The sequence below is a fragment of the Sander vitreus genome, chromosome 2, assembly GCF_031162955.1.
Source record: "Sander vitreus isolate 19-12246 chromosome 2, sanVit1, whole genome shotgun sequence".
Taxonomy (NCBI): domain Eukaryota; kingdom Metazoa; phylum Chordata; class Actinopteri; order Perciformes; family Percidae; genus Sander; species Sander vitreus.
The window spans coordinates 8,715,537-8,730,614 of NC_135856.1; the positions used below are offsets into that span (position 1 = coordinate 8,715,537).

Consider the following 15,078-nt stretch of genomic DNA (forward strand, 5'->3'; position numbering starts at 1 on the left):
TAATAGAGGAGACACAGCAAGCCGATAATCGGCCGTCGGACCGTCTGGTGAGGTCGGTGACTCGAGTCTGTTCGGTGTGTCCCGTGCCGTCGTCCGTCGGAGGAGCCGTCGGCCTTCATTTGGGCCGACCTGACACGTTCAGTCGGGAGACAGGGCAGTCGGGACTCGCCCGGAAATGGCGAGCTCAAAATCTGACGAAAATCTTTTAAACTGACCTTTGTCAATCTGAAATGAAGACAGATTCGGCAACTGCATGGCCCATTTCTCGCATAAAATGTTTTCAGAAACACGTTTCGGTGAACTATTTTAGTACAATATGAGATCGTATTCTGAACAAGCCGCCATGACAGTCTGGCTGTGTATTTCCGTAGAAAAAAGAACCATGTGACGCGTTCGTCCAATCAGCTGCCGGTTTTCATTTTCTGGGAAACAATCGGACTGTTAATGGAAACAATACAGAGCAGCGCCGCCTGCTGCTATGAGACGTATTACGTTTCGCGCGGAGCGTATGCTCAAGTCGGCGTCTCTTCGGTGTGTTCTGAAGCACTTTTTGGACCTCGGGGACCCGACTGATCAGTCCGATTGCCTTTTCTGCCGACGCTCGGCCGTCTTTTTGGTGTGTCAGCACCTTAAGAGTCGGGTCGGGACTCCAACATTAACACACTGACAACATTGTATTCAGAATATAAAATATTTTTATAGCACTTTTTAATGTGCGATTGTGTAAAGGTGTTCACGAGATACATACCAACCTTTCGTGAACTTGTGAATTTCGCCAGCCGTCTTCTCTCCTTTATGGAAACGCTGTGTGCACGGTGGGAGGGGCTGTGTGTGTGTGTGTGTGTGTGTGTGAGCGAGACACAAGTGACAGAGAGATGGAGGAGAGCAGGGAAAGGAAATGCAGCTGAACGCGTTTTAAATAGCGTTTATATATATATATATAAAAAAAACTTTTTTAAAAAGAATAACAAAACGGCGGCCGGTGTTGATAGTGTGGCACACTGCCACACATTAGTCTATGTGTAGGAAACACTGGTTCTACAGGAACAACGTCATTGTTCAGCACACTGGGAAAATGTGTTTTAGTAGTCAGCATGTTAGTCACAGAGGCATTAGAGCATCTTTGACTCACAGAAAGGCCAAGTACACCTGCTAGGATTACAGTCATGACTAAAAAGATACCCGAGACAGTTTGAGTGCTAGTGGCGGAAGTTAAAATTACCAATCATGAAGTACTAATTACTGTTTTTTGTTTGTAGTTACTAGTTACATATCAAATGTGTTAACAATTTAAGAAAAAATGTGTTTTGCCTGCAGGTCACAGAATAAAATGCTACAAACAACGTGTGTGTGTGTGTGTGTGTGTGTGTGTGTGTGTGTGTGTGTGTGTGTGTGTGTGTGTGTGTGTGTGCGCGCTTACGGTTTGCAGCTGCAGTTTCAGAGTCCCTGTCTCTTCCTGTGCTTTGGTCAACTGTCCCTGAATCAAAGAACAGAACAAATAGAAAAAAAGTTGCACACAGAATAGAAAAAAATGGCTTCCTGTCCTTATCCTACTGATATATACAGACTTGACAGAAACAGAGGATGCGAGCAGAGCAGAGGCGACCATATATTATCCAAAGTGTGCATTTCATTCCGTTATGAAACACTGACACTCTCTAGGCTTCTCATATTTTCTTCGAGTGCTGCTCACAATGCCCCGGTGTACGACAACAGCAGTTTTATCAGTTTTCAGTGCAGATATCTGTCAATATTTCAACTAAGCAAAAGTACTGAGCCTGTAGACAAGGAGCAGCAGAGCATCACACATTTACAGTGCCTTTAGCTGTGAGCAAAGTGTCACACGACGACATGCATACTAAATTGGCCGGCAGCTTAGAGGAGTATAATTCAGTGCTTTATATTCAAATTTGTTTTGAAAACAATAAACTATGAAAGCTAACTTAAATTCAAGTGTTGTATTTGTGTATGTGTGTGCACAAGCCTGCACACCCACCTCCATCTCTGCATTGTGGTTCTGTGTCTTCTGCAGTATGTCCTCTGCCTCTCTGAGCCGTTTGCTGAGTTGAGGAGAGTACTCAGAAGGTGCCAGCTCGCTGTCATAGGACTCTAGTATGGCACGCATTCCGTCACGCTCCTGTAACACACACACACACACACACACACACACACACACATCAACATAACACTCCAAAATGGAAATTCTGCTGTGGACATTTCCATGTAGCTGAGGAAGAAGAAAGTCTTGACATTACAGAGTGTTTTGCTGTCAGATATCTAATGTGTGTGTGCATCAGAGTGAATAAACTGAAAATATCAAAGCTCTTTGATGTTTTTATGATTTGTCTGTGTTACTTTTGCATGACTGTTTGGTGTTTTAATATGACAGGCAAATGCTTTTGTGAATGAGGAACAAAGTATGAGGCAGCTGCGCCTTTCTCATCTAAGCTGTGACAAGAGAAGCTTAGGGTTATGGTCATGCTCCATCATTCTTCTCATGTAATAATCAAATCACAGAAAAATGTCTTTGTAGATAAAGGATAAATAATATATATTAAAAAAAAAAATAATCAGAGTCATGACAGAGAAAGGTCTTTGCAAATGAAGCATATAATAGTATGCTGCCTCATCTCCCTTATCTGAGATGGGATAATTTAAAAAATGTCAAATGAATGTTCTCCCCTCTATATTGCTGGAATAAAAGACGTGTCCTCAACATTGTCCTCTGTCCAGTAAATCAATCCGCCAAGCAGTTGCTTCTCTTAGAAGAGAGAGGACAAAAACATGCTCAAGTCAACGTCTTCACAAGTGTCACTCAGGCTGACACGCCGTCTACAAATAGCTCACGAGTCTGTCAGTGTGTATGCTTGAGGTTTGAGTGTGTAAGTTCATTCTCACACACAAAATCATGCATGTCTTGGTATGGTTCCCAAAAAACACAATCAAAAATGTATAGAAAGAGAAGTCAGCCATCTACAGGACGCATTAGAAATGAAAGACTAATGGAAAAGGAGTATATGTATGAGTGTGGGTGATGGGTGAAGAGGAAAGTAAATGGAAGTTGACAGACATGGAAGACAAACAAACAGCAAGGGCCCTAGTCTGCACTGACATCTGCATTCATGTCAGAACAAAGTTATGCTCTACTTTCAATATATGTTCAACTGACTCAGGATGTTTGAAGCGATAGGAAAAGTGCATACTGTGTCCAGCTAAACCGCTGGAAAAGTGGACAAAAAAATGTAATATTATTTACCAATGCTGTCAACTAGTCAATGTTTAATATCGTACGAAGCAACAACGTTATCAGCCACTGGTTTAGTTATCTGTGGCACTAGAAAATACCATTTAGTAATAGACATTCATTTCAAAAACTGCACAATCCATTACACGTCTGAAAAACTTACCTGACACAACATTTTAGCTTGTAAATTAATCAATGATTAATTCATATGTTACATAGTAAATCTGTACTGGTAGCCAGGCAACATGATGAGTGAGAACAATCAAATCTGTTTAAAAACTGGCAAACAGCCTGTTTATTAATGCAAATTCTATGTCAGTCAAGAGTGTGAAAATTATGCATCTCCTCAGCCTCCCTTCACTGCACTGGTCCACTCTGCATTACAACGCAAAGCAGGCTGCATTCTAGAGCAATCAAGCTTTTAATAAACATCTCACAAACGGCCAGGCTGCTGAGAACCATCCTTGCATGTCGAGGGTCATTGAAAGCTCAATAGCCTGTTATTAACGGGGCTAATTAGGAAAAGCGTGTAAGATTCAGTTTGAAGTCAGGTAATAAATACTGGTAGTAAATAACATTTCAGATAACTGCATGTAATATATGCTGATTGCCAAGTAGTCTTGTCTTTTAAAATGGCTTAAAAGCACCTTGTAATTCCTGGATGTAAAAATCTATGAATAATAGGCTGCAATTGCTCTGTCAGATTTGCTCATAGGCTAGTATCTAATCAGATTCAGACTGACTTGATTAGCCAGATCAAAACCAACATAATCCATTTAAAGATGACTAAGTCTGGTTCATTTAAAAACACGTTTATGTGAAATCTTCCTTGATTCAACATTTGTCGCGCAACATTACACAACTGTCTTATACATCCTGTGAGAACCTTGGAAACGAAAGAAGAAGAAGACAAACCAAAGGATAGACTGAACAGAAGTAATAACAAAAAGGTACAAACACATTCAGAAGTCAGTGTGTGTGTTTGAGTGTGTGTGTGTGTGTGTGTGTGTTGCCAATCCTATCCAGCGGGCCCTTTGGCTATTTACTGTCTATTACCATGCAATGAAATTCACTCAAAAATCTAAATCAAAAATCTGACGGCTCTTCGCTGATAAAAACTCTAATTTAAAAAAAACAACACAGAAACAAACAGGGAGCGGGAGGACAGTGTGATAAAGCTACTGTTTTCATCATCTATTCTTTTAAATTGCTTTTATGTCAACTGTTTCATAGGGTGTGAAGATGTGGCTGTGCCTCTAATGGGTCAGCAAGTCTGTCCCACTAAAGAAAATAAGAAACAAAACAGCTGAGCAGGGCAACAGTAGCATGGAGACGTAGCCTTGTAGCAGAGAGGGGGGGATGAAATGTGTTCTCCTCTGCCTCTTCCTTAACAACCTGTTGTCAAGGTGCAGCTGAGCAAGGCACTTAATCATTATTGATTTGTGCGCCAGAATAGTATGGAACTGGCGATCTGTATAGAGCTTCAAACGGTTACTTGATTCATTGAATTTATATAAGTACAAAATGAATTGACAACAATTTTAATAATGGATTCGTAGTTTAAGTCAATTAATACATTTTTTGGTTATTGCACGACATATAAAATGTCTACATCTTTGAAAATGACACCATTATTATTATTATTATTATTACTACTACTACTACTACATCTAACGAGAGGTTACTTTTAGTCAGAAAGTAACAATAATAGTAGCTGGCTATTACTAGATAAGTAAGCCTTATATTATATATTATAATGATAAAAACATTGATGGGTTGCAGCCCTACCATAGCTATCACATCAGTATGTTGTAGATTGTTTTTGGAATTATACTAAATTATTTTGAGAAATGTATGAATAAAAGACAGCATACTTGAGGCAGTTGTAGATAGTTGTTGGCATTAATGTACTCAACTGTAATCATAATGTAAGCATAATATAACATTATGAACATGTGGCTGGTTAGAACTAAAATGTTCAGCAAACAATCCCTGAATAAATAAAAGGGTCAAAGTTATTTAAAAAAAAAAAAAGGCAGTATTCAACAACAACTGCAATGGATTATATTTTTTAATCCATCTTGACTGGATGCTAAACAACAGATATCCACACCCTCTGAATGCTTGGTTAAGTGCAAATGGTTTAATGCGTTCTCTGCCAAATCAATCTGGGGCCGAGACATATTTTCAGCATGCCTGTGGCTCTGCTTAGTTATGGTGGTGCCTGAGAGTGTGCGTGTGTGATTTGTGTACTAAGAGACCGAGCATGTTGACCTAGGGAATTACACACACTGCGAAATCAATATCACAGGGAGGTCTACTCAGGAACTGCAGAGCAGGGGGAAGCAAGACAGACATGACATTCATCGAGCAGGAATTCTGTGCTGGCCTTGAGATGTAGGCACCTGCTGTGCTCCGTGGGTGTTTAAAGTGAAATGTTGGCATTGGGTGATGATGGAATTGTCGCGTCTCAGGGTTTGAATACTTGCTAATGTGTCTGTATTTATGGGTGTGTTTAGTGTGTGTGTGTGTGTGTGTGTGTGTGTGTGTGTGTGTGTGTGTGTGTGTGTGTCATTGATTGTCGGGCACCTTGGTTAATAACAGCACTCTCTTCTGTAGTCGACGGACAAGAGCGTCCTGTGTCTCCCTCTTCTTCTGCTCCTCCAGGGTCTTGCTGCGCTGCTGGGACAGCTCTGCGCGGAGCTCAGACTGCGAACGCTCCACACTCCTCACACTGACGGACCAGGATAAATGAATGGGTGGAAAGCAAAAGTGTGTGTGTGGGGGTTAATAACAGGGCAAAGGAGAGGGCAGGGAAAGAGGGAAACGGGTTCAGTGCTGAATGTTTAGACAATCTGGGAAAAGCAATTCAGAGTCAATTTAGATTAATACTCAGTAACAGATAACTTACAAAATAAGTCCCATAAACTGCCCAGGAATTATTTCCGGCAGCGCTTATGCCAGGTTTTGATCAATAATTATACTGGGACAATAATTATACCATAAGCTCCCTTCCCCCCTCCCACAGCACTCTTCTATTCTGCTGTTTCTAATATATAATAATGAGCCCAATACTTTCAGCAGAAGAGAGACGCTTGTTAGCTAATGAAAGCTTTCTTAGCTGCAGCATTAATATATACCAGAGCATGCGCGCAGCCCTCCCTACAGACATCACCTCTGTCTAAACAGGACAAGTTTAATTAACACACACACACACACACACACACTTACTGTCAGGAGTGCTATCAGAATCAGGGCCAGTTTAATTAACTTTGTGACAATTAAGGACTTCTCAGAGATATGCTCTAATAGATACATAGGGGAAGAGAGGCATCCAAGCAGACAGAATGAGAGAGTCTGAATGCAGAGAGAGGGTGAGTTACCGGCTGTTGAGGTTGTAGTTCTGCTCTTTTAGAGCAATTTCTCTCTGCTGGATCTGAATCACCTCCCTGGACAGATCCTCGGGTTTCCTACAGACAGACATACATACACAGAACAGTTAGAGCGCACACACACACACACTCTTACAGAAACCCACAATGAAAAATCAATATGACTGAGAGAGCAGAAACGACAGAGAATAAATGAACACAACGGCGTTTCGAAAAGTCTTTTGTTATTCGGCCAGTGGGGAGCTGGGAAATAAAATGACGAGCAGCAGAGGGAGTGATGAGAGGAGGATAGTGGGCTAAATACTGGTCACAGTTCTACAAAACAAACTCACTCTGTGGGAGAGATTTACAGATTACAAAACACAATGCAGAAGGTCACATAGTCCGACAGAGATGCACCACATAACCTCCAAACTCTAAATGTGCCGTTACTATGGATCTGTCCAAAAAGCGATTGCCATTATCTCTTTATCTCTTGTGAAATGGGTTTATATTAGGGGAGCTTAGCTCAAAAATCATGCGTTTGCCGCCACCTCACAGTTACAATTACACACCTAAAGTACAACTCAACATCAGGAGATTGAGTGTGCTCATAAAGGCAAAAGACTTTCATGCAACATCTTTTCTTCCGTAACATTATGGTATGATAAGAAAATGCTGAGCAGTCAAGGTTAACATCAAGGCTGAAAAACCAGAGTATGTGAAAGTTAGGTGGTCTGGATTTATCACCACTTCCAATTCTGCTAGATGGAGCCTTAGGTATGAAAATAATCTCATGAGTAAAATATGAGTTCATGAACCATATGATGGAATAACTATGGTGCCCAAAGCAGGTAATTCCACATTGCCCTGAGCACAGAGGGATTAGCCTTTCCCTGATCTTATGAGAGAGACTGTTTGAGTGTTCTGTGTTTTGTTTTTTGTTTTTTTTTTGGGGGGGGGGGGGTTTCCGCAGGTCACAAGCAAGCCATCTCTGGGGATGCTCCAAATAACGGCCTGGTTGCATACTGTATTATTGGGTGACATGATGTGCCATAATACGAGGGAATTACGAGTAAATGCACTGTCAGGCACTCTTAGACAGAAGATTCAACTTTTCCGATCATTTAGGAGCACGGCAAATTGTGCGAAACTAAGACTAAAACATCATATTTCTTTTCAAAATGTAAGACAGAACGTTTTAACTTGGAGAACGTGGGAGCAGCTCAGGAGATAAAAAGAGAAAAGACAGAATCCATTCTTGTCGGAAACAGGAACAAGACACACATATATCCTGTGTACACAAACGCACACATCCAAATGTATTTCTAACTTCTTGAGACACAAATGCACAAAATAGTCTCAATTCTCGCTTTAGCTGGTGAAAATGTTACTGAAATGGAAATCCATTTCCAGGAAATCTCCCCGTGTATTTTCATCGTCTGTCCCTTCAACATTGCACCACGTAACAGCCTAGTTTTTTTTAATTATTTTTTTTTATTATTCTCTTTTTTTTTTTATATTTATGCATTTATTTATTAAGATTATTTTTTGGGGCATTTCTGCCTTGGAGGGATAGAACAGCTATGAAAGGGGGGAGAGAGGGGGAAGACATGCAGGTAATCATCGGAGTCAAGGTCGGACTCAAACCCTGGACCCTCTGCATCGAGGAATAAACCTCTATATACGTGCGCCCGCTCTACCAACTGAGCTATCCTGGCCACGTAACAGCCTAGTTTTAAGAAAATATTTGCATTACTTTTCTATCAATCTTACATTTAATTGTCAACGACATGGGTACACACATACGCAAGCACAATGTTATCAGACTGTATAACAGAAGGAAAGGACATACACACTAGCAACCAGCCAACTGCTGGCAAACTCGAGCTGCGGCTGTGGGGCTTGTCTACTCTACCAGACAGCCACATTGATTGTTGGGGAGGTATAACTGCTCTCCAAAAGTTATTTTCGTCTGACAAAACAGCACACATTGCTGGTAAAGAACCAAATTGAGTGTTGCAGGAGACAAACTCCTCATCGACAGCACCAATGTGTTTACTCCTCATTAACAACTGCTCCACAACATGTTCTTTTCACACCACTAATGACCAACTCAAAATGTGTGGTGACAAAAAAAAAAGTTAGAGTGTATAAACTAAAGCAAAACAAAGTACCAAGTACCATTAGTTTGCAGTTATGAGAAATGACTTACAGGCAAGCAAATTAACAAATCAATAATACAAATATTGACTAGTGTGCAAAAACACTGCCGCCCTTATGAGATATTTCATATTTAATGAAGCAGCCTAAACTTGGGCTCTAAGATGAAGCTTTGTAAGTCAAGTCAACAATAATTACGACACATTACTGATGGCACTGTGATATCGTTCTGTCACTGCACTTCTACTGAAACTTGATGATCATGTTTATCTCCAAAAAAAGACAAAATGACATAAATCCAGATTCAATTCAAACAGATATACAACTTAAATACCTGGACAGATTCAACACATTTCAAATGATGATATAATGCTTGCTTAACAGCCAAAAAGGCAATCACATGTACCTCATAATATGCAGCAATTCAGAATAATTCAGTAAGTCAGAATAATGCTGAGTCAATACTCATTTTTATGTGGCACTGTTGTACTGGGTGAAAGAAAGGTGAACAGATTGTTGAAAGAAATGCTCTTGCCTTCCATTTGCCTATACATCACAGGACTGTGTTGGGAAAACAACATCCTGACAATTAAGTTGGCCATTTAGTAAACAGTAAAAACAGCTTGAAGGAGTTTCTAACTGTTGATTTTCAAGCTGCATTAACCTTTACTTTTGAACAGTGTGAGCCTGACACATATGGCTGCCCTTTAGAAGCCGTATCGGCAATGCAGGTTTTTTTTGTCGTCGGTTTATTTTTTTTCTCCCTTTCAACAAAAGCACTCAGGCAGCCAATGACATCTCGCTCGGAACACCCGAATTTTGAGTAGGGTTTCAAATGTTCAACTCAATTTACCCAGGGTGACAGCCTAGTCTGATTTAGATCTTCAGAAAAATAATGGACAGCCCAACCAAATGATTGTGTACATTAAAGTGAGATTGGTATCACATTCTCCTGTGATCCTACTAGGTCTTTTTAACAACTGTAAATGTAACAGTTTAACGCTATTAGGGCTCATAACACAGTACACAAGACCAAAACAATTTGTCTACCTTTTTCTTCTTGTCCAGTAGATAGGAGACACACACACACACACACACACACACACACACACACACACAGTGTGGATGGGTTCCTTTTAACATTCTGTTTACATTACAGCCAAGAGTTAATCATAGAGAAAATGGTGTGCGTACTTGTGTGTATGCATGCATACAATGGACAAGGCTGCAGTGTTTATAATCTGTCAGATCTGCTCCACTGCTCACAAGGAAACATGCAATCATTCTCTCATTACCAGTTAGGACAGGATGCATTGAGACACACTCAGCGCGCACACACACAAGCAGGTGTAAAACAAAACACACACACCTATACTAGCTGGTGGAATCCTTCCACCGTGATGAGGCACATTTATTTGGAGTGACCACAGCTCCACCTAGTGCTACTCACTCATATTTCAAAGGAAATATACTGACAACACTTTTGAAAGCAAAAACGTGTGCATTTCAGTTTTTCTGTCTCATAAATAACATACACAGGCACACTTTGACACGGTGTCTGACCTTATGTTGAGTCCAGTAGATTGCCCAAGGTTTTCCCAGGCTTGGAGCTTCTCTGCCAACCTCTAAGGATTCAAGAATCAATAGGTCACATGTTTTTTCCATGTATAGGAAGTACATGATATTGTTACTATGACAGCAGTCAATTTAAGAAAAGAAAATAGGATATACCACAGTTAAACATAACAGTGAATTTTGAAAAGCAGACCTCATTAGACAGAGAGAGAGATTATATATATATATATATATATATAGTAAAAATACTACTAAAAAATACTACTACAACAAAAACATGTTGAACTCCAACCAAGAAAACTCAAAAATACACAAATGTGCACCCTAAAACATAATCTGGTGTTGTCAGATTATGTTAACAAAGGATTCTGGATTCCCAATGTATTGGTCCGCTGTAAAGTAAGCACACTTTTAATCTCTTCATTTCATGTTTGGAGCAGTGGAATATGATAATGAAATTCTAAAGAGTGAAATGCACATTACAATCTCACACGCACAGTTTACCTCCTTCTCCAGTTCAATATTAACCAGCTCTTCTTTCGTTTTCTGCATCCTCTCCAGCTTCCTCCTCAGCCCCTCCACCTCCTCTTTCAACAGGCTGCAGTTCTCCCTGCTCTCCCTGGACACAGCGGAGTGAAAAGAGCAAAGACCAAAACAAAAGCAAATCACTAAATTAACTTCACAGCTTGGTCCTTAGTGTCTGATGTAGAAATAGCATACTTTTGATCCCTGGCTGCATTCACAGCCTAGCATGGTTTTTTTGTAGTAGTGAGTTCACAGTACCTATATCTATTACATGAAAGATAAAACATTTGGAATTTGGTAGCATATTGACCTGTATTGCATAAATCTGATTACTGTAAAACCCCTATTATGCATGTAGTTTCTCTCTTAATAAAAATAAAAAGGGGGACCAAATGGGCGAAAAAAAGAAGAAAATTAGTGTGTTTTTTCACACCACTATTTCTGCTGCAAATTACAGCCTGTTAGTACTGCAGAGGACAGCCAATAGATGTTATCATTGACGACAGATGTTATCAGAGACGTTACTGTCCAACGTGATAGTACGTCACCCATTCTGCTTCTTTTCAACAGACATTTGCCTACATAAAAAACTGTCCTAAAACTAGCAAAGAGTTGATGTGACCAAGCAGTCAGTAACGGTATCTTCAGCAGAATTCCAGTTGTGTAAGCAACATTATTTTTTAAATCCATTATCTTGAGAAATGAAATTGAGTTTCAAATTGCCAACACTGCCAAATAATCATGGGCATGGAAACACGATGAATGCTGTACTTCTGCAATTACTCTTAGTAATGTTTAGATTTCTCATGTGGCACAACTTTTCTCCCACCTTCCCCTCCTCAAAAGACACCTGTGTCACCCAATGCCTCCTAGTGTGCACTGCACTAGCTCCCTATCTCCCCACCCGGACATGTAATCTGTGTATCATTGTGGGATTGCAAGCATGACAATCATAAATATTATTTGTTTAGATTTGGTGTGTGTGTGTGTGTGTGTGTGTGTGTGTGTGTGTGTGTGTGTGTGTGTGTGTGTGTGTCATTGTTGGGTGAACATACAGATGTTTTTTTATGGTTTGTGTTTTTAATGTTATCTGTTGACTGTTGGAGCAGACGATGCAAGAACATTTTCTGTGTGAACAGACAATAACGTTTTATCTTATCTTAGTGTGGTACGATGACCCAAAGTCACACTGAAATGTCAAGAGGATCGAAGCAAACTTTTTGAGCGCTGTGGGGTCGCACTAGGCTGCAGTCTTTAAAAATGAAAGCCTGTCTGTTCTATTTGAAAGGCATTAAACACTTAAAAATGTATTTGACCTGAGAAAGGCATTATCTTCTCTGAGGCACTTCAACTCCTTTTCCAGGTCTGGAACCTTGGCCGCCTCTGACTTGATAGTCTTCACAATGGCGATGTCTTGCTCCTGGAGGGTGAGACACCTCTCCAACTCCTGCCAAAAAAGAAAAAAAAAGGGCGAGAGAAATCAACCAAAAGAAATACCAACAACACGTGTGTATTCAGTGCACTGCAAAAGCTCTGCCTTTTGTGTAAAAATAACCTCATATACACAAAATATTTATATTTAAACATAAAACAAGATTCAACCAATATTATGTAATTTGAAAATTAAATATGAAGTGAAAACAAAAAAAACTGACAATTAAAACGATAAAACTATAAATGTGACATTGAGTGCGTTTACATGCACACAACACTTGGTTGTAAGTCAAGACAGCTTGTAATCATATTTGGGAAATTATGTTTACATACAACTCACTTTATACAACATCCTCACATTATCTAGGTTTCTGACTGTCTGCATCTGTGCAGGTTTGTCTTTCACCTGTCCTCATCCAGCCACTCACTGTCATCTTTGTACAAACAGATTTAGTAGCTGCGTGTTTGAACACTGCTGCATTTACAACTCTGCTGGATTAGGCTCAGTAATGGGGGATGAAAGCAACACGCAACTCATCTTACACATTACCAGTGTCAGTTCCTGCTTTCATTTCAGCATGTAGATTATATGAATGTAGTTTTTAAATCATCATCATATTATTGTTTTACTGATTAACTTTTTAAAATAGTGCACCTCTGAATCATGGACAGGGGCATGTTGTGATCTCAGTTTGTGCACGGCGGACAAGTGTGTGGTCAACTGAGTGTAACATACCTTTATCTTGATGATGTGCTCTGAGCACGAGGACTGGGCAGCTTGGAGACTTTGGCAAAGCTGAGAGACTTCCTGATACTTCCTGATTATAATACCAAATGAGATAGAACTGTGTGGTCAGCATTTCAGCATGAAACAGAACTGGGCAAGTTGGTATTCTCAGTATGTGTCTGTACCTGCGTTGTAAATCTAACTGTTCCTGCAGTTCCTGCCTTTCGAGGGCTTGAGAAGAAGTTGTCGAGTCTTGGTTTTGAATCTTCTGCTTCAGCTCTCTGATCTCATCCTTCAAAGAACTGATGGTCTGGGAAAAGATTACAGAAGTAAGCCAACATAACACAGGAGACATGACCAGGAAACAAATGCAGTAAGTGTGTGTGCGAGTCTGTGTGTACCTGGTTAGCAGTGTTCAGTCTCGTATCTCGCTCCTCCAGTTTCCTGTTCAGGCCCTTCAGGTTCTGACGCAGAGCGCAATTTACCTCCACCTGTTCCGATAAGTTCTTAGCTGCATCAGTCTCTCTCTCCTCCAACTTTTTTATTTTCCCCAAGAGGTCCTGGTTCCGATCAACCTCATGCTGTAGCATAAAAGGGTGAGAAACAGGTTTTACCCAAAATCTTCTCTGACGCTTATCAGTTAATGTGACATTATCTCAGTAAGAGAACGGTAAGGAAAGAATTGCTGCATACTAATTCTGTGCAGAAACTTTATATTAGAGTTAATCGTTGTCACCATATACTCATTTGTATTATACGTACGAGTTTGTGACCTGTACCTCAAAGTCTCGTGCGCTGTCAGAAGCAGCCTTCTCCAGTTCAAATCGAGCTCGCTTGTGACTCAGCTCCATCTGCTTCTTCTCCTGGTCCAACTGAAGGTAGCGATTCTTGGACTGAACTCTGTCTGCTGCATCCAGCAACTAAAGGGAAAAACAAGTCAATCAGTGCAGAAGGTTGCATGTTAATATCCCCTTTACACAGCTTACTGTTGATACCGTCAGTTTCTGTATACCTACCTCCATGCTGCGTTTGTACTGACTCTGCAGGTTTCCATTCCCCGCTGAGGGCTCTGACAGCCTCTGTGGAGCATTAGAGTGGCTGATGAAGGAATTGAAGGACTTCAAGGTTGTTAACACAGTGGTGTCATCCTCTAAATCCATTTGGAGAGTCACTGGTGTTGTAGTGCACAAATGGAAGGTTCAGACATAAGAGCAAGAGTCAGTAAAGGCATAGCTAGCTACTGCACTGCAGTATTAGAAACAACACACCACAGCTAGCTATGTCAGCTAATATTAGATCGATAGATAGATATGGAACAGTAACGTTAACTGACATTAGCTTCCTTGCTCACTCAACACAAACAGCAACTAGCTAAAGTTGACGTTATCCAAGCTGAGCTAGAAGCTTAAAATAAAAGCTACGTTGACGTTTAGTTGCTAACGTTACATTACGTACATCTGTCCGGGTAACGTTACTCTAGCGGTTTAAACTGCTGTTTTCGTCACTAAACTGCAGGCTAGGCATAACTGTTAGTTAACGCTAGTAAAATTTAACGTTAGAGTTGGATGTGTTAGTTTCTACGGCTAACGTTTTTCGGAATGTGCTGTAGTAAATGAATGCAGCTTACAATCTTAAAATAACCATCTAGCTAGCTTTTACGTTATAGCAGTCTTGCTTGGAAACATATATCCTCACCTCAGAGCTGACTTGTTTGTGAAGAGGAGCAGGTTAGCCGTAACTGTTAGCTAGATAAGTTATCTTTACTCTGCTAGCGAGTTAGCTGCACACAACATTGCATACTCCCAGCACAGAACTCCCTCCAGTTTAGCTCGAATGAGATGCGTGTAGTATCGCGAGACTTCTTGATGTATCGCGATAGTGTCAGTTGCACACTTACCTTTCAGGTGGTTATGAGAAATTAAACCTCACAGCAGTTGTTTTACATAACTAAACACGTTAACAGGTTATTGGATGAGTAAAATGAATTAAGGTAAAATTATGTAAGTGGTTTAGACGTCATGAACAGCTGTTATGGCTGT

General features: G+C 40.4%; 1 protein-coding gene across 2 annotated transcripts in view; it reads right to left on the minus strand.

Annotated features, from left to right (window-relative positions):
• mad1l1 (mitotic arrest deficient 1 like 1) overlaps positions 1-14,862 on the minus strand; it is a 62,657-nt gene extending 47,795 nt beyond the window's left edge. Inside the window, exons 1-13 of one of the 2 annotated variants that reach the window (XM_078275934.1) lie at positions 14,735-14,862; positions 14,056-14,118; positions 13,819-13,959; positions 13,441-13,620; positions 13,225-13,349; positions 13,049-13,130; positions 12,195-12,325; positions 10,858-10,972; positions 10,342-10,403; positions 6,628-6,714; positions 5,834-5,978; positions 1,997-2,137; positions 1,421-1,477 (exon numbers count right to left, since the gene is read on the minus strand). In XM_078275934.1, coding sequence (XP_078132060.1) covers positions 1,421-1,477; positions 1,997-2,137; positions 5,834-5,978; positions 6,628-6,714; positions 10,342-10,403; positions 10,858-10,972; positions 12,195-12,325; positions 13,049-13,130; positions 13,225-13,349; positions 13,441-13,620; positions 13,819-13,959; positions 14,056-14,061 — 1,272 coding nt within the window. In that variant the 5' untranslated portion in view covers positions 14,062-14,118; positions 14,735-14,862. Of the gene's footprint in view, positions 1-1,420; positions 1,478-1,996; positions 2,138-5,833; positions 5,979-6,627; positions 6,715-10,341; positions 10,404-10,857; positions 10,973-12,194; positions 12,326-13,048; positions 13,131-13,224; positions 13,350-13,440; positions 13,621-13,818; positions 13,960-14,055; positions 14,211-14,734 lie in introns of both variants that reach the window. The other variant, XM_078275922.1, reaches the window with a different exon arrangement.
• Between the last annotated feature and the right edge of the window lie 216 nt (positions 14,863-15,078).